At 33.8% G+C, this 20,041-nt stretch overlaps 2 protein-coding genes and 1 pseudogene across 8 annotated transcripts; 2 read left to right on the top strand and 1 right to left on the bottom strand.

Moving 5' to 3' along the window:
- Positions 1–5,498: 5,498 nt before the first annotated feature.
- On the bottom strand, positions 5,499–13,316 carry LOC133797624 (uncharacterized). Of its 7 annotated transcripts, none has more exons than XM_062235618.1 (5): positions 13,213–13,316; positions 13,052–13,116; positions 12,095–12,170; positions 6,596–6,929; positions 5,499–6,441 (listed from the first exon to the last, which is right to left on the bottom strand). In XM_062235618.1, exons 4-5 carry the CDS (start codon positions 6,915–6,917, stop codon positions 5,723–5,725), a joined length of 1,041 nt encoding a protein of 346 aa, XP_062091602.1. In that variant the 5' UTR covers positions 6,918–6,929; positions 12,095–12,170; positions 13,052–13,116; positions 13,213–13,316; the 3' UTR covers positions 5,499–5,722. The 7 variants fall into 7 exon arrangements, with proteins under 7 accessions (XP_062091602.1, XP_062091609.1, XP_062091595.1 ...); XM_062235625.1 differs by having other exon boundaries at positions 6,596–6,926; positions 13,018–13,116; positions 13,213–13,309; XM_062235611.1 differs by having other exon boundaries at positions 6,596–6,926; positions 13,023–13,116; positions 13,213–13,309.
- Positions 13,317–13,463: 147 nt separating this feature from the next.
- On the top strand, positions 13,464–14,700 carry LOC133797619 (REF/SRPP-like protein At3g05500; annotated as a pseudogene).
- A 1,650-nt stretch (positions 14,701–16,350) lies between these two features.
- LOC133821422 (probable protein phosphatase 2C 72) lies at positions 16,351–17,665 on the top strand. The gene is made up of 3 exons (XM_062253731.1): positions 16,351–17,091; positions 17,172–17,519; positions 17,657–17,665. Exons 1-3 carry the CDS (start codon positions 16,897–16,899, stop codon positions 17,663–17,665), a joined length of 552 nt encoding a protein of 183 aa, XP_062109715.1. The 5' UTR covers positions 16,351–16,896.
- Positions 17,666–20,041: the final 2,376 nt, after the last annotated feature.

The raw sequence follows: 20,041 nt of genomic DNA, 5'->3' as shown, positions 1-20,041 counted from the left end.
TTCCCACCAAAGAATTGAGAGATAACGTAGCTAGGGTCTCCTGGCTACACTCTCAATTGAAGAATCAGGTGTGGGCGTTGGAGAGCCATTATAACAAATGCATCCTCTTCATCTACCATCAACATAGCTTGTAAAATCTCCTATTCGCACTCATGGCCCATATGGAACTTCTTATCACATTTGAAAAAAAGCCCCCTAGCCTTCTTATCCTGGTACACAGCTTCAATGTAACGTCCCAAAATTACCTAATAAGGCTTAGGGTCTTGATTAGGGGGCCAGGATGGAAATATATGGAGTTATATGCTTATTTGTTATATTTAATTGTAATTGTGTGAATTATGTGATAATATGACTAGTTGTGCATGTTTAGGGGTATTAAATATGCATGTGGGCCCATTTCTTATTAGAAGGGCAATCTTGGAAATTTGGCCCGTTGCGGGCATAGTTATATATTTATGTGCATGTATATGATATATGTAAGAGACCACATGATTATGTGGGTTTATTTGGGTTGCTCAGCACAATATGATCCTAGGGAGAAAGTTAGTGAGAAAGTCACAACGGGACCCAATACCCGACTCAGGGCGAGTCAATGGGTATTTTGGGTATTAGGCATTTAATTGGGTTATCGGGTAATGGAAATAAATAATTGGAGATATATTTGAAGTTAGTGAGTTTAGGAGGGAATATTGGGGAATTTGACCATTTTTCCCTCGGGAACGTTTTGGTACCTCGAGCCTCGGGATTAACTTAAGCCACTTAAGCTTAGGAAACAAAACACAAAGAAACACGTAGAAGCTCCCCACTGGCCGACCTTCACTCTCTCACTCTCTTTCTCTCTAAGTTGCTTCAACTATTCCTTGGGAAAATTAACAAGATTTTGGCTAGAAACACAAGAATTGAAAGCTTGGGATTGGGATTTGGAAAGCTTGTGGCTAGAGGAACTTCACTCACAACTAAGGTAACCTTTCAAACATTTTGTTATGGTTAAATTTCTGTAGAATCCATGGTTGTTTTGAGGTGTTCTTGAACCTTTTAGCTCAAGAATTGAAAGTGATGTTTTGATGAGTTTTAAGACTGTATTTTGTTGGGTTTTGTTACTGGAAAGATGTTAGAACTGTTGTGAGGATTGAATTATGGTTTTGGGGTGAAATTGGGTTAGTTTGGATTGATTTTGGCTGCTAAAAAGTGTGAAAAATATGGGTTCGTGGAGCCAAGTCGCTACCTTGTTCTTGAGGGGCCGCGACTCAGCTTGAACCCAATGCCTTATGAGGTCTTTATCTGGTAGGCGCGTCGTGACCCTCAAGGGCAAGTTGTGGCCCGCGTCTCTTTGACAAAGGGGGAGGCTTTCGGGTAGGAGGGGCCCGCCGCAACCCTCAGGGTCAAGTCGCGGCCCACCTGGGCATTTTTGGCCTTGGGAAGCTTTTTAAAATCGGAACCTTTTCCTTAGGGCTCGGGATTGATTCCACTACCCGGTTTAGTGGAACTCGAGGCCCCAGAGGCTAGGACTCGGTCAAGAAGCCTTTATTTGCTTGTTTTTGATGGAATCCTATATTATGGTTGGGGCTAGGTTTTTGCTAGGGGCTCGAAACGGGGATCGTGCTCGAGGGTCGTTCTTATTTACGCTTTACTTGGACCTGAGGTAAGAAAACTGCACCCAATACGTGTTATATGTGATTAGGGCTTGGCCCGACTGTTGTCAATTTTTATGACTAGGGCTTGGGCCCCGAGGACAATTATATTTAAGCTATCACTTCACATGTTGGATGATATTTGCTTAAGTGCTTTATGATTGTTGTATGAATTATGTGGTTAGGGAATGAGGCCCCGTTAAATGTGTATGATTAGTATTGTGAGAATGATTATTCGATGGTGTTATGTAATTAACATGCATACGTGCGTATTTTGTTGGGATATGTCTATCCATATCTGTTTTGGTATTGGGATTTCTATTCCTGGATCAGGGCTTGACTTATTAGTCAAGGACGGCAATAGCGCGTTGCGCGTTGGCCGAAAGGCTTAGGCCTAAATCAGCAACGTACTATTACGTTGGCCGACTCTATGGTCGTTGGTAAACCAAGGGGTTGGGCTAGCTCTATGGCTGGTTACTCAGAGCTAAGGGCGAGGGCCCTAGGTGACTCTATGGTTACGTAGCTACGGCATAGGCCCTGGGGTTGGCTCTATGGCCAACTGTTCAAGGCAGAGGCCCTAATTGGTCCAATGACCATTTGTTTGTGACTAAATGACTGCTTATGTAGGTTATTATTACTGTTGAGAGGCTAGATAAGTATCTAGAAGTTTATATTTTATGTTTATGCACATGTTGAGTTTTCTTGTTGAGCCTTGGCTAACAGGTGCTTTGTGGTGCAGGTAAGGGGAAAAGAAAGCTTGACCAGCCATGAGTTGGAGAGCTTCGGTGGCGGTGTATTCATATGCGGCTGCTCGACCACCACGGTCAGGGATATCTCAGAGGAACTAGGGTTGTAGCCTTGTTTTTGTCGCTTAGGCCGGCTGAATGTAACTTTTGATGTATATTCACCTTCTTAAAAGTTTGGTTGTAATATTTTGGGATCCCATAAATGTTTGAATCTTTTCAAATAAAAGTCAACAGTTATTTGACCAAAAAATTTAACCCTAACCCTTGACATTAACCATAGTTACACATTTTAGACCAAATGACTTGGTTAGCAAGTCTAGCACTATCTAAAGTACACAGTGTAACGGTCCTGGATTAGGAGGACGTTACATTCTGTCAATCGGCGAACAGGTGTCAGCTTAGTTGTTTTTGCAGCACTCGAAATAGAAGCTGTTGGAGATATTGAATAAGTAATGGGATTGGAGAAGTAAGACTTGGTTGGAAAAGGGCTATACGTCGACTTAGGTAAAGTAATTGGGCTGGGTTTGGATTGATTAGTCCACTGGGTTGGCCCCGTAGTCAAAATTTGTTGGCCCTCTTCAATTCTCTGTGCAGTTTCCATTATTTGGGCTAGGCCTATGGGCTGGAGAATATGCAAAGGCCCTTTAATCTCTTCCTTCAAACCCTTCACGAAGCTGCCTTCCAAGATGTGTTCGGCTATCCGAGAAGCCAGAGCTTCCCACCTAACTTTGTACTCCTTGACTGTGGATTCCTGCTGTATAGAGAGGAGATCTTTCGAGGATGATCCGACTAGTGCTGCACGCAATTAGAGAAGAAGAAAATTCTTCAAGTTGGCCCAAGATGTAATCGGTCGACATTGGTTTTCCCATTGAAACCATGTGAGGGCATCTCCTTCCAAGCCGATAATGGCTGCCTCCAACATATGTGCCTCCATGAGTTGGTTCAAGAGAAAGTACCTTTCGGCGCGAAACACCCACCCATTGGGGTTGTCCTCAGAAAACAATGGTAGCTCCATTAGAGGGGGTCGATAATCCCATCCAAATGGAGGCCAAACCTCTTAAGTGAATTTAGCTTGATCCGGACCCGATGTGTTGTCCACAGAGATTGGAGTCGGTGCTGGCGATGCAACTCCATCCACTGCCCTTCTTTGACAGTCATCGCTCGCCGCCATCATCGTTGTCATCGTTCTTCCTGATGTCTGTAACAGCTGAACAATGAATTCCATTCGCTTCTCAATCGCTAGAAGTCGTTGAACATCTGTTTTGAGTAGATCCAACTCTTGATGAAACTCAAATCTCACCCCCAATAACTCTCGCTAATAATCGGACTTCAATGACTCCACCCGTTCATCAAAAACCTCCATCGGAAAATCCTTCTTCGGACCCATCACAGGTCACTGGTTCTGATACCAATTGATAGAGCCTTCCTATCGATTTGGTTAGAACAATAGAGAAAAATGAATAAAATGCAATCCGTTTGTATTGAACGTTGGTCAGGAATTCGAGAGTCTGCCTCTCTCCCAAGGGAATACAATTCACTACAATTCTTCACCCCCAACAAATGACTCTCCCTAGACATTATACCTCTCACTAAGCAGCACACTTAGTGCCTTATACAACTCAGCACACCCAATACACCTCACTAACTAGTTCTCTTCTGCTAACTCATTTCCTTTCACTGACTTGGCATTCTTAGTTGCCTTCCTTGTATACACGTAGGTGAGGGGGGCCTATCATATTGCTACTATTATTTTTCATTATTCTTGTATAATATTCGACTCATTTCCTTGAAAAAAGCAAAAAAAAAAACACAAAAAAAATATTTTGGGGTTGCATGTTCACTTTCTTCCAAAAGTAAGCATTCACATATGAAAGAGCATAGCCAGGATTTTTCTCTAGAAAAGAATGATATAATTTTTTTTAAGATTGAAAATGGAGGTCATACCATATGTAATTTATGTATGAATAACAGTTGGTAGCAGATGCACTGACTCAATGACATTATAGACTTTAGAAGACCAATTAGACAAGCTAGGAATGATCAACATCTACTCGCTCTCGCTGTGTTGATTTTGAACCTAACTCTTTTATCCAATACATTTAGTCTGAAGTGCTAAACAATCTAAGTACATTGACTTGAAACATGATTTGCAACTTGGGAAAAAAAAAAAAAGGCTTGAGTTCTTTCTAAGAATAGTATATTTACCTAGAGTTGATTTAGTGTTTTTTTTAATTAAAGCTCGTGGTCTCTTTGCCCCAGACATCAAAGAATATCAAATCAGTATTCATTAAAGCTCGTCATTTGAACAATTAGGCTTATGTGGGTCCGTTTGATAAAAAATATTTTTACTACTTGAACAACACACCACTCATATACACTCACTCCCTCAGCTGCTTGAGTGATGAATCAGCTTATGTCATTGTCAGTCTAATTTAGCTAAGAACCTATGGGAAGGCCTAAACTTAGTTAGAAGCTTCTTTTAATACTAGGTGGGAGCTTCTTTACAATGATGGTAGGTGACCTCTGTAGTTGATTTATTGTACGTTTCGTGTCAAGAAAATGAGGAAGAGGCTGTGAGAAAACAGTGCTACTATGGTACACAAGGCATTCCGCCTCTCTCTCAATAAGCACCATCAGTCTTGCTTGCAAGTCTTTCGTTTCCACTACCGGTAATGGTCTTTCATGACATTCGTCATCCTCCTTAAATAATCACAAGTGAAATTCTATAATTAAATAATAAATAAAAAATTAATTGATCAGTGAAGATAAACAGAGTGAGAGCTGAACGTAGAGAGTATTTTTCTCTCTATTCCTTGTTATTTCATAGCTGAAACCTGCAGCTATATATAACTGAAATATTACACTATTATAAAAGGAAAATACTAGATCCAGTAAATGAAAAAAGTCAAGGAACACAGTAGGAAATATACATATATCAGAATTGGGTAATAACTGCCCAATCCTTTAATTTGAGGAAATAAATAAAGACATGGTTAAAGCGTATTACAGCTGTAAATTCAATATTTCCACAATCAGTAACACCCAAAACACACTAGTATAAATCCCATGATATTTTAATTTAAAGTAGCACATACAAAAAGAAGACGACAGACAATATTCATTCTTCAGGGGTACAAGTCAGAGCTAAAAGACTGAGCTTGGTGTTATTGTTTAATTCATATAAAGCCAAAATTTCGTTCTTTCACAATAATCAGTACAAAACATCAAAGTTTAGGCATTAAAAACAATTCACAAAAAGGAAAGAGCAGAAAATACCCCCAAAAGTAACAACATAGCATGTTACTGTGTTCTTAACTAACCTCAAAAGAAGTACTGAAAAACATGTCATATATATAAATTACTTTGAGGCCTCCAAATCCTAAGAAGTCGGTCATAAAAAGAGCAAGTAGCGACTAAAGAGTTCTTGCTTTCTTTGCCGTGGACAGGTTCTTCTCTATGCCAATCAGCTCCATATGCAAGTGACTCATGCTTACAATACCTTTCAATTACTTCAAACTCACCTCCTTTAATATTGACAATAGCAAATCCATTATGCATACAAGCTGCCAACACCAAACCTGGAACAAAAGGGTGGTGCTTTATCCTCCAAACTCCTCCTCCTAAACCAAGAGAAACTTCATTCACTGGTCTTGAAATTGATCTTACATCCCAATGCCTCAAGTTCTCATCATAGCTTCCAGTAAGTAGCGTGTTAGGATCACTGGGGCTCTTGGCAATACAACAAACACCCATTTTATGTGCCTTGGAATTATGAAATGCCACCTTGGACGTACCCTCACGTAAATCCCAGCCACTGAATTTGCAGTCATCAGAACCAGTGTACACCAAATGGGGTTGGTGGATGTCAAAGGAAGTTGTCCACAGTTCGAAATCATGAGCTTTCCATTTGTGTTTTAACTCAACATGAGACTCCGCAAGAGATGTTATTGCCACTGAACCATCTGAAAGCCCAACTGTAATGTCTGTTCCCGTACTATTCCAGTCCAAATAAAGGCACATAGAAGAACAAACTTTTAAACTATTTATCTCTCCCAATGAAAATCCTGTACCAAAAGTTCTCATTAAATTATACTCTAATTATAGAAAACAAAGCAATTACAAAACAAAGATGACAATACTTTAGCAAACATATATATATATATATCTTAAAATCAAACTTTCAATCGAAAATAGGTGAATTGAACATCATAAACGTACTTTGGGATCCGTCCGAACTGCTCAAGAGACCATGAATTCTCAAGAAACCATCTGCATCAGCTTGAGCTAGTAGAGGACCAGGGTTGCCACCAATAGGGTTCCATTTAATATCAAAGATCCCTGCGGTCTCAACACAATGAGATGTCTCAAGGTGACATTTTTCAGCGTCAACAGTGAAGAGCAAAATGCTCCCTAATCGGCTGGGCTGATCGCCCTCATGTAATGTGTACGTTGAGGTTGCCAAAATATGGTAATAAGGGCTATGTGGACAAAACTCAACAGCATCAGCGTTGCCGTCGAGATAGAAATGTGCCACATCCATTCCCTAAATCTGCTGCAAAGTACTTAGTAAAAACAAAATAACCACATATAACTAAAAACTCACTTCGACATTTTGCCGAACAGGTCATTACTCAATTCTTGTAAGAATATAACAGACAAGTTCATTTAGTAGAAATCTTACATTCCGAAACTAAAATGGAAAAGAAAATAAAAATTGGACCTGAATAGTTCGCAATTAGAAAATTATATTTAAAAAAAATGTAATTTTGAAATAAAAATCTGAATTTTATTAGTGAAAATATGATCGATTATACTCAACTATTTTTAGTTTAAAAAAATTAAATATGTGATGGTTGACAATTTGAAAATATATCAGAAACATAATATATGTGATTAGTGTTGAATCTAAAAAAAAAAATTTAATTAATAAAAAAAAATCTTTTAACAAATTGACGAGTGCATAATTATACACTCAATCTTATCTTGTAAACTATGAATTATTGTATTTTCCTCAAGATTTGAAATATTTTCTTGAGCGTGCAGTAGTATGCACGATGGTTTTATAATGAATTTGGAGCACTCTGAACATAATTGAGTGCAATGTCAAAACTGAGAAGTGATACGAGCTAAAAAAAAATCAAGCATATTAGAAACTGTCTCCAACAACGGCACCAAAAACTTGTTACAATGTCCCCACTGTTCATCAAACATCACAACGAAGAAAAAACACAACTTGTGGCTAGGACTAACGATCCTGAGTTATGTCATCATCAGCAGGAGCATCACCATCACGAGGCCGATTCAGGCGACGAAGCTCATCAAGGTATTGGAAAAAAATCTAAAACCAAGCACATTATGCAAAAGCACTGCAGAAACCTACCATGTAGTTTCCCATTTGAAATTGATAATCACTCACATACTCAACTCGGTGCTCCAGAGAAGATAACCGACCCTCAAAAGATTCATACTATGAACTCGAGCCCTCAGTAGCTCGAGAAGAGGAAGGACGCTTCGCATGTCATCGAGAGGGCGATGACTCAAGGAAGACAGTGGGGGCAACTATGGCAAATCGGAGTTTCCAACTTCAAACCCCAAATCAGTAGGTCTAGGCACACCGCAATAAGTCTCTTTGCACCTGAGAATGTTACCATGGTCAATGGTACCCGCTTGCTAGCACACTTTATCTTTAGACGTTGGAACTCCAGCTTCTTGCACAAGCTAGTGATAAGACTAACATGACTATGACAATCGGTTGTAGCCCCTCGAGCAATGTTGCAGATATTAAAATATATCAACTTCCCCACATTAATATTCTTGCCAGCACAAATACAATGGAGCAAGTAAAACGGTCTATGGTTATCTCACCATGTTGAGTGGACGACAACAAATTGGTCATTACGAACTTGCTCCACAGCCAGCCTTAGTTACTTAAACAAATATTTTTAATGTTCCAGAGGGTGCGACCATATCTTGTCACATTCATACTGCAACCCCAGTGTGGTCATATCTTTCAGCATCGTATCATAATCTTTCTCTTTAATACCCACATGATAATCATCCTCCTCAATATCCTCTAATCCATAAAAGGCATTAATAATTTCCGATGAGAATAAAACTTTAGTCCCTCGAACAACCCCGCCATCACTGTCCCATTAGAAATACGAGTCTGCATAGAACTCATGTACCAAATAATGTTGACCGCAACTTCCGGCTCACAACATTTGCCAACATTTTTCATAAATCATATGCAATAGTGAACCATCATTTGAGTTTGGTTGAAAAAACGACTCCATAATAATTTTCTTGTTCTCCATTGTCCATTTATTATATTTTTCTTGCACAACCCCATTCACAAAGGTGTGTTTAATGGTGAACGACGAAGAGACAATATTATTCCTTTGATACTTTTGAGTCATTATCACCAAAGTTAAAGTTTACACGATCAATAGAATGCCACATGGTCACGTGAGAGGCACATGGTCGTTTTGCTACAGATTTGCTCTCATAATTTAAGAGAAAAAACGAAGTCTTTCCCAAACTTCATCCATCTTCCCCATTCTCCAAGCACCCCCATATCAATCTTCAACCGAATTTTCTTCAATTTTCCAGTGTTCTTCAAGGATACACGACCATCATCTTCAACATTACAAGGTATCATGATACTAATACTTTGATATTACTCGATATGTGTAGACAATGTGTGAATTGTGTGCTTGATTTATCATGTTTACTTTGATATTGTCATCTTATATGTTTTGAATGCACGTCTATTTACTTATTCTATGCATAATGTGATTCTATAGGTATGAAGATACTTGGATTGTTTGGTTGATATTGGGATAACTAGAACTTGCTTGATTTATGTGTTAAGGTGAAATTCTAAATCTTTGTTGTGTAGATATGACTAAGGCATTTATTTGGAACATTTGAGCCAAAAAGTTAACCTTTCATATGCATTGTCCTTTGTTGTCCTCTTTTTGAGCCTAATATTACCTATTTTATTCTTCGCTATTTGAAAACATATTAAACTTTTGACTTTGAGCAATGAACTTGAAAATTTTTGCCTTCACCCTATTTTACACCATAAGCATAGGTTGAGTTGAATTGATTGGATATATGAAGTAAAGTGGGAATTTGGGGTATATTATGGAAATGTTATTTTGGAAAAGTTTTGGGTGTTTGTAAACAAAAATATTGAGTTCTAATCCATTTGTTTTTTCTTGAAAAGTTCTCTTGTAAAAAAAATAATAAAGAAAAGAAAAAATTGAAAATAAAATATACTAACAAAAGACAAATGTTAGAGGGATTATAACTCATTTGTGCTGAAAATTAAATAATGGAATGGAAAATGTTGAAAGAGGGGATTAGTGTATTATTTAAGTTAGTTGATTTGTAAGTTTATGGTGTGAAATTTAGCCTAAATGTCATTCTTATCTGCCATTTACCTAAGCCTAACGTTATAAGCCTAATAAAGTCCCTATGATCTACATGATTTATTATGAATATTAGTGGAGATGCATTGATTGAGCAAGCTTATAGTTATTTTCATTATTTTGTGGCTTAATGGAGTCTCGATGCACATGAATTATATGATGGATAGAGTTTGTAAAATTGACATGCATGCACTTAAATGAGATGACAATGTTTAAGTTTAAGTTTTGATGGATTGATATTCTGATCATGTTTGTCGCACATGTTGAGTAGTTGAAGAAGTTTGAGCATATTGAGATAATATACCATTGGTCTAAGTCATTTTCTTGGTTATGGTCATTCGATAGTTTTGTTTTAATTTTCTTTAGTACTGCATTTTATTGCTTGAAGACAAGCAATCGTTCAAGTTTAGGGGTGTGATGAGTGCATATTTATACACTCATTCTTATTTTTTAAACTATGAATTATTGTATTTTCCTTAAGTTTTTGTTTAGTTTTGATGTATTCTCTTGAGTGTACAGTAGTATGTGTAAATGATGGTTTTATAATAAATTTGGTGCACGCTGGATATAATTGAGTGAAGTGTCAAAACCGAGAAGTGAAACGAGCTGAAAAATATCAAATATATTAGAAACTGTCCTGAGCGATGCCATTGCGTCGGGTTGAAGGCACAATACCATTGCACCTGATGCAACTGCCAGAAATAAGAAGTCTACATCTCGCAAGCCTCGAGTCAAAACTTCAAGCGCCATTGCATTAAATGAAATTTTGGGGGTAATTTCTAGTGGGATAAAAATAACTTAGTGTTTCGTGAAAGGGACATTTTTGGCACTTCCTTGGAGGCTTTACATTAGTTTTTTTTAATTAAATTTTCTTAAACTGTTGTATTGTGTGCAATTCTCTTGTCATTCAATCTTGACAGATTAACTTCAAATTAAGAATGAATTGAAAGACTAAATGTTATAAATATAATATATTACTTTATGTATTATCATATACATTTGTAACATGTTAAATCATTATTTCATATAATATACTATTTTATATATTATCAGTTCACATGTTGTGTTACTGTTTTATATATTATAATCAATATTTGATCAGTGATTCATGGTGGCCACGCAATTCCAATTCAGATATACATATATAATAATATAAAAATATAATGCAAACTTAATGACATTAACATTCCAGCCGAAAGTCTACATGTTATAAAGTACACCTAATTCCATTTGCAGCTATTCTTTTTATATTAAAATAAACTTAATTTTTTTTAAAATCACTTACAAACTGAAATGGAAAAACTCATTGTATAAAATAGCCACTGGCATCTCTTTCAAATCACATGAAATTGAATATATTTACCATCACTCTCAAATTTAAGCTATATGAAGCTGTGGTTGAAGAAAACACAATAGAGGTAATCATGTGATAGTTAGATTTATTTTTTATATAAAAAATAATTTTGAATTACTTATTTAAAACTCACAAATGCATAAATTGTTTACAATTGTAGAAAAAACAACTATCTAACATATTACAATTTGCAGCAGCTTCATACAAGGAAGTACTCATCCAAATCGAAGTACCATTGACAAGTATTACTAATTTTAATTGGAAGACAAGGTAACATATTTTAGAGGATTTTCTAATACTGGAACAATTATAGTTAATTTTAAAGTTTGTTTATACAATAATGATATACTATTTTTTGGGGGGAACGATTTAACAAAATAAAAGGGAATGTATATATATATATATATATATATATGCATATTGATATATAAACACCTTGGTAACATTTGACAACAGTAGGGGATACAATTTCTAAACCGACTTAATTTCCATACAATTTATATATTATTCCTCATGATTAAAGTTATAAACAGATAGATCAAATAAAAGTAACTACATCAAGATTGGAAGAAATATATGTAAGAAAAGAACAACCAAGAATTTATAGTATACACAGTACAATAGCAGTAAAACGAACACCAAATAAAATGTGCACACCAAAATTTATCATTAATAATGGCGATTATATCACATGGGTGTCGTGGATGCACTGATAATCAGGGTGTTGTGGATATTTTAATTAAAGTAACATACAAAATCTACATCAAAACTATGCAACTATATCAACAAAAAAATACCAAAACTTTGATTGCATTCTATCAGCCAAAAATAAAAACTTCCAGTACCCAAAAACATTTAGAGACGAACAACAGAAAAATTGACAAATGAAACTAAGATAAATATAAAGGACCAAATAAAGGACATGATTACCTGATATATCTTTATGTATGGAATATATATCATTGTGACTTTCACCACCACTTCCTCATAATTTCACAACACAAAGCTACAAAAAATGTTTCATGAATTAGAATAATCTAATAAAAAAGCGCCCTCATAAAACATTTGCCATGAAATTAAAGGAACAGAAACAACGTAATTATAAAAGTGATTGAAGAAAAGTGATAAATAAGTATGGAACAGAGAACTAACATCTTCACAGTTCCAACTTTCGTTTACTAAACAATAAATGGAAAGAAATACTAAAACAAAACCATACAAATTATACATATCACTACTATTATATATTTTTTAGAGTTTTTCTGGTACAACACCAGAATCAATATCAACAAACCAACCCAAATATAGAAGCTTCAATTTTCAAAGAAAGAAGAACAAAAAATAGGTATAACAAAAATAGGTATATAACAGGGAATGTATATCTATAAAAAATTTTAAAAAAATTATTAAAAAGAAAACCGAACAAAACTACATCTTACCTTTTGTTATGTTATGCATTAAAATCAATGATTGATTAATTTTGTTATTTCTCTTAATTTTTTTACTTTTTTTTTTTGGTGTGTGTTTTAGCTAGAGTTCAATCGAAAAAAAATATATGGTTTTATAAGCAAAGTTGATATTTTAAGTACTCTTCGCATTTTTCTATTTGGAAATGTATCAAGATAAAGCTATAATATTAATAATTACCCAAGTTGTCTTCAAGATTCAAAATGAAGCATTTGAAAGTCAAAACCTATCATGCATCATGTCTTAACTTAAAGATATAGTTTTTCAAAATAAAAAATAAATAAAATCAGGTCCATCTCAAACGTTCAATGATACTAGGATCATCTTCTCTCAAACACGAATCCACCTGAAAAATCAAACACAAAAGAACTAGCAAACCCAGCAACCTTACAATTGGAGTGAGGGAGAGAGACAAGTTACCCCACGGCTTGAGAGCCCCGTCTACCGGTGACCCGCTCACTCGCCGTGCACCGCCACCACTGTACCTATAAGCAGCAACAAACAGAGAGCGAGGGTGAGAACGAGAGCGGAATTAAGACAGAACGAGTGAGAGATTGAGGGAGAACGACAGCAAGGGATACCGAGAGAGAGAGGAGAGCAAGGGAGGGGGCGGCCGCATGTTGCTGATGAGATAGGAGAATGAGTGTATGGGCTTCGGCCCTTTCGGCTTTTTTTCTTATTAAATTAAGTGATATTTTTATAAAGAGGAAATTACACCAAATATGAAAAAATTTTATAAACTTTGAAAAAATATGGCAGTTTTTTTTTTAAAAGTTTTTTATGGCATATTTTTTTTATTTACATTTTTATGGGAGATTTTTTCCCATATATTTGTAAAACTTTATTTGTAGACCATATTTTACAAAAATAACGTTTCGTTCAGCCACTTGTTCGAAAAGCAAACTCGCGTACTCCACTTCTGCACTCTTTTCACAAAAATCCACCATTTTAGTGACCAAGGACCTGCTCTGAGATAGCGAAAACTTGACTACATGGGCATGGATTTTTTTCAACTCCTTCAAGTAAATACAGTTTCTCAACGTGGGCACGAATCTAAAGGTATCTGGGATTTTGGGTATTGCTGAGTATGGTATGCAGATTCATGAGTTGTGTGTTAAATCTGGTTTTGAATGGGTCATTGTGGTGGGAAATTCTATCATGGACATGTATGCTAAATGTGGAAGAATTAAAGACGCAGCTAAGATGTTCGACAAAATGCCACTTCAAAATCTTGTACTTTTTACCCATTCGATGCATATAATTTGTCATAAACAAATGCAGGTTGATGAATCTATGACTGAGCTGGATCGCCGTGTGCCACCAACAATTAAGCAAGTCTCTTCCCAAGCCATGTCTGCGATCAGAAGGCCCCAGTGGTGGCCAGAGCCGTTGCCATCGAGGTTCAACGCGCTAGAGTGGTGGACACTGCCTCAGGGGTTGCTAAATCAGTGTATGCAAAGTGCGAGCCAAGGGCCAAGGAGTTGTACGCCAAATACGAGCCAAAGGCTGAGCAGTGTGCCGTCTCTGCTTGGCGCAAGCTCAACCAACTTCCTCTGTTCCCTAAAGTGGCTGATGTTATGGTGCCCACGGCAGCTTATTGCTCTGAGAAGTACAACCAAACGGTGCTTTCTACTGCAGATAAAGGGTACAAGGTTTCCTCCTACTTGCCTTTGGTTCCAGTTGAGAGGATTGCTAAGGTTTTTGGGGAGCAGGGTTCTGAATCAGTGCCATTGGCTTCCAGCCATGGTGAAATTGATGTTGTTGTTAATTAATGTGGCCTTCATTTTTCTAATTGGCACATTTATCTGATTTTGCATTTTTTATATTGGTTTTTTTTTTCTTGTTCATGTTATACTTCTAGTGTTTTCGTTAGAACCTAAGGAATCAGAACATTTTGTGCCAATTTTTAGATATATGGTTATATATATATATATATTATATATATAAGAGACTCGCACCATCCTGGATTGTTTATGTGGCCGAGTACTCACTCTATGTAATTATAATTTCTTTCTTCCCTGAGATTGTATTAGACTATACTCATGTCAAGAGATGTCGTTTGGGTTTAATTATGTGTTTATTAATTATTTAAAGAAATAGAACTAGAACGTTTGCTCAAAAAATGTATCGATAGGTTTACAAAATTTATTCAGAATACAAGTACAAGAAATAAAAAAACAAGCAAACAAAACTTTTGATTTTTCTGAGTTTTTTTTTCCAAATATGTTTAAGTAACCAGGTACCATGACGCCTGAATCATTTTATTCATATCAGATTTTTTTTAGACATAGGTGTAACCAGTTACAGTAGCGATTAATTTAGATTTTTTTGTTTAGATTTGATTTTGTTTTCACACCTGACTAAGTAACCAGGTACCATAGCAATTGGTTATTTTTTTTAGATTTGATTTTTTTTCAAACCTCGCTGTAACCAGTTACGATTATCAATTTAGATTTTTTAGTAATGTGGCAGTAACCGGTTACTACTATCAATTTTAACTGTCATGACAAGTACTCGAGTGAATTGTAACTGGTTACTGACAGATTTGGAAGAAAAAAAAAACAGATCAGAATACATTCAGTAAAGAAGAAGAAGAAGAAGGTAACTGGTTACCCCTATTAAAATAACTTATTGATAACTAGTTACTGAGCCAAACCTTAAAAAAAATCTCAGAAAATAAAAAAATAATATGAGAAGTAGTAGTAGAAGAAGAAGGTGGTAACTGGTTACCCCTGTCAAAAAAATGTAACATGTATATCTCATTGCCCTTATTTTGTTCCCTTTTTTTAATTAAAAAAAATCCTTTTTTCAAATATGTCCTCATTTTTTATTCAATATGTAATAGTTTGAGTTTCAATATTGTGCTGGTAACCGTGTATTCAATTTTTTTGTTGTAATTTTCACTCAGGTGATGTTTAGAAGTTAGCACACCCTGTTCTTGTCTCCTAATTTATTTATTTATTTATTACACAGTAGTTTCTACCATGTCGTTTCCTGTTTAGATGTCGATTTTGTCTTCCAAATATGAGGTCGTCTTCGGTTTCACAATTGATTAAGAAATTGACAGTAATACCATTAAAAAAATAAAATAATAATAAATGTTAGAACCTTATTTGATGAATGTTTGGCTGCTAAACCTATTGATCTAAACATCACAGAGAAGAACCTTTTGACAACTTTTGCCATTTTCAACCAAAAAAACTAATCAGCTAACCTAAGCTTTCATATGTTAAAAGTACCCTAAAATATTCAACTACCTAGCTTCTTATACTACCCTAGTCTACACTAAATAATAGCAGTCAACTTTTCTTAAGTACATTTCTTAAATCAAATCAAATATGAAATCAAGTACCTGGTTACTTAAACAGATTTAGAAAGAAAAAAACCCAGAAAAATCAAATATGAAGTCAAGTACCTAGTTACTTAAACAGATTCAGAAAAAAAAAACCCAGAAAAATTCAAATATGAAGTCAAGTACCTGGTTACTTAAACAGATTTAGAAAAAAAAAACCCAGAAAAATCAAAAGTTTTGTTTGCTTGTTTTTTTATTTTTTGTACTTGTATCCTGAATAATTTTTGTAAAACTGTGGATACATTTTTTGAGCAAACGTTCTAGTTCTATTTCTTTAAATAATTAATAAATACATAAATATTTATGTTAGAACCTTATTTGATGAATGTTTGGCTGCTAAACCTATATCCAATTGATCTAAACATCACATGGAATAACCTTTTGACAACTTTTGCCCTTTTCAACCAAAAAAACTGATCAGCTAACCTAAGCTTCATATGTTAAAAGTACCCTAAAATATTCAACTACCTAGCTTCTTATACCATCCTAGTCTACATTAAATAATAGCAGTCAACTTTTCTTAAGTACATTTCTTAAATCAAATCAAATATGAAGTCAAGTACCTGGTTACTTAAACAGATTTAGAAAAAAAAAACCCAGAAAAATCAAATATGAAGTCAAGTACCTGGTTACTTAAACAGATTTAAAAAAAAAAAACCCAGAAAAATCAAATATGAAGTCAAGTACCTGGTTACTTAAACAGATTTTAAAAAAAAACCCAGAAAAATCAAATATGAAGTCAAGTACCTGGTTACTTAAACAGATTTAAAAAAAAAACCCAGAAAAATCAAATATGAAGTTCAAAATCAGATGTGAAGAAAGAAAAAGAAGAATAAGAAAGACCAAATAAGAATAAAAAGAAGAAGAATAAGAAGAAAGAAAGAAGAAGAAGAAATATTCAGTTAAGTCCGCCATGGGACTGTGCCTATCCAAACTCTCATCGGAGCTCCCCCACTCCGACTCCCTCAACGGCGGCCATGAAAGCCGAGCCGTCTTCTCCGACCAACGCAACTCCACCAATACTCACACTCGGCCCCACGCTCTCTTCTCTCTCTACTCCCGCAGAGGAACCAGACCTCTCAACCAAGACTCCACAGTTCTCTGTCAGGTAACCATGGCTTCCGATCCAAATCTTCTTCTTCTCTTCCGATTTCTGCCTTTCATTTCGATTTCATTCGCCTTGGTTAGGGTTTCGGAATGACTGAAGCAACCGTCTGTGCTGTTTTCGACGGCCATGGACCCAACGACCATGTAGTGAGCGAGCTGGTCAGGAATCGCCTTCCTCTTATTTTACTCAACCAAAGAGTCGTCGTCAACGAAAGTTCTCCCGTGAAAATGGAAAACATTGAATTCAAATTGGTACCGCCTAATTTTGATATGGATCCTAAGATTTGGAATGAAGCGATCACCAGTTCGTTCAAAGTTTTGGACGCCGAGCTTGGGATTCCGCATAAATTTGACTTCTCTTGTAGTGGAACCACCGCCGTCGTCGCCATTGCACAGGTTCATATTTATGATAAGAGAATTAAGTTTATGGTAATTTATTTACCATATTTTAAACTTTTTTTCCAAAACTTACCATATTTTGTTCAATTATTTTTTTTCCCATAAATTTAGAAACTATATATATTTTTCTCATATTTATGTAAACTTCTCTTTTATAAATTATACAGTTTGTTTAAATGATTCATTCTGATGGTCACAAAAAATAATTTTTCTCTCAAATTATACGAAATGGTCTAAAATAATGACATCAAGAAGCCAATGTCCTTATTTTTCAAAATGTAGAAAAATAACTTTTTTATATTATTGATTACTTAAAGTGTTATTTTTTATAATTTATTTATTTATTTAGTACTGTTTGACTTTAATATAGTGGTATATGTATATTAGTTTTGTTTAATTAGTTTTTATTTTAAAATTATATTGATTTTTTAAGTTTTTTATAAGTTGTTGGTATATTATTTTTCAATTAGTGTATATATTTTTTATGGTATGCTATATCATTTTTTTTGTGATATTTAGTTTCTATTTTATTATACATAGTGGTAATATATAATTTTGTATCATGGTATATACATTTTAATGGTAGTATATAATTTTGTTAGCATAGTATATATATATTTTTTAGTAATAATTTTGTAAGTTTTGATGATATATTATTTTTCAACTCAGTATATATATTTTGTGGTATGTTATATCATTCAACAACCCATAAAAAACGAAAAAAATCAAAATAACTTTAAAATAAAAATTAATTAAATAAAATTAATATACATATACCATAATATTAAAATATTTAGAATAAAATAGTAATTTGTTAAATGGCATGTTTGGTAATATATAATATTAAATAGATGATTATAGTATTTTACTATAAAATTAAAAACATGGACATTTACTTACTTTCACACACCATTAAGGGTCATTTTTTTTAGGAGAATGTAACGTAGGTTATGATTTTCACTCTTTAAGTACAACATGCTCTTTATATGGACTTTGGACACGTCTTGAGCAAAGTGTTTTTTCTAAAATGGTATTTATTGTATAGCAAATAATTAAAGTGCTGAAAACAAAATCAAATAATTTATTGTATGCGTTCTTTTATTTATTTATAATATTATTATACATTTTACGTGATTTTCTAAATTATATATAAAGAAATTTATGTTTTGTATAAGGGTTTATTTTGGTCGATTACCAATTTTGACCATTTAGTTTTTAAAATAAAATTTTAGACCTCATATTTTGTCAAAATGTTAAAAATAAAAATAGATAAATCGATTATTTGAACATTATATTTTAATTGATTACCCGTTTTGATCATTTATTTTTAAAAATAACCTTTGGACCATGTATGTATCCAAAAGGTTAAAAATTCTTTATAAAAAATAAATATATATATAATTTATGTTCTCCCTTTAGATTCATATCATTTTGAACTTTGTATTTTAGTCGATTACTTATTTGGACATTTTATTTTAAGAAATTAACTTTTGGATTTCCTGTTTTGTCAAAAGTTTTTTTTATGATAGTGTTCATTGTATTTTAGCTAATCACCCATTTAGACCATTTATTTTTAAAAATTAACTTTTCGACCTTATGGTTTGTCAAAAAGTTAAAATAGGAATAAATAAATCAATTATTTGAATATTGTATTTGGGTCGATTATCCGTTTTGACCATTTAATTTTGAAAATTAACATTTGGAGTATGTATTTATTAAAGGTTCATTTTTTTTATAAAAAGTAAAGTATATAAATATGTATAATTTATGTTTCCTGTAAGTGTTCGCATCATTTTGAATATTGTATCTTAGTCAATTAAATGTTTGGACTCTTTATTTTTATAAATTAACTTGTGGATCTCATGTTTTGTCCAAATCTTAAAAATAGGAATATATAAATATTATTTGAACCATATGTATTTTAGCAGATAACCCGTTTTGGCCATTTATTGTAAAAAAAAGTAACTTTTGGATCGCGTGTTTTGTTAAAGGTTAAAAATATAAATATATTATTTATTTATTATATATATTTTTAATTGTCATTTATTATAATTATTATTAAAATAAAAGTGAGAAAAAAATAGAAAATGAATAATTCAAATTTAAATTGTATACATAGGTAGGTTGTTATTTTGAGATATTTTTTTTATTTTATTTTATTCTCTTTATAGGAATATTCATTAAAAACAAAATTGAATGTGTATTGGTTAGGATTTTTCAATTTTTTAAATTATATATTTAATTAATTTTATTAATTATGATTTGTCAATTTTTTTTAAATTAGATATTTAATTTGATTAAATTTATGCTTGTATAGATTGTACATAGATTATTTAATCAAAATAAATATATAATCAAATTTAAATTATATATGATCTTAAGATATGAAGTGTGGATAGAGTAAATAAACGGTTTTTAGTAATAGGATTAATATGTTTTTTTATTATTATTATCAGTAATTGTTTTTAAATCAAAATAATAATATGTTGATTAGTTTCTCTTACATTTTCAAGAACTTAGAACTTGATTATTCAAATGCTATTATGAGTCTA

The sequence above is a fragment of the Humulus lupulus genome, chromosome 1 (genome assembly GCF_963169125.1).
Source record: "Humulus lupulus chromosome 1, drHumLupu1.1, whole genome shotgun sequence".
NCBI classification, from domain to species: Eukaryota; Viridiplantae; Streptophyta; class Magnoliopsida; order Rosales; family Cannabaceae; genus Humulus; species Humulus lupulus.
This window is presented reverse-complemented; position numbering and strand designations above follow the sequence as displayed.

What these genes read in the sequence shown, in the direction of transcription:
- LOC133797624 (XM_062235618.1), bottom strand. Translation starts at nt 6,917, where the DNA reads ATGGATGTGGCACATTTCTATCTCGACGGCAACGCTGATGCTGTTGAG. An exon ending in CAGTTCGGACGGATCCCAAA is followed by an intron (nt 6,442 to 6,595) that starts GTACGTTTATGA and finishes CTTTTGGTACAG; the next exon opens with GATTTTCATTGGGAGAGATA.
- LOC133821422 (XM_062253731.1), top strand. Translation starts at nt 16,897, where the DNA reads ATGGGACTGTGCCTATCCAAACTCTCATCGGAGCTCCCCCACTCCGAC. An exon ending in ACTCCACAGTTCTCTGTCAG is followed by an intron (nt 17,092 to 17,171) that starts GTAACCATGGCT and finishes CGCCTTGGTTAG; the next exon opens with GGTTTCGGAATGACTGAAGC.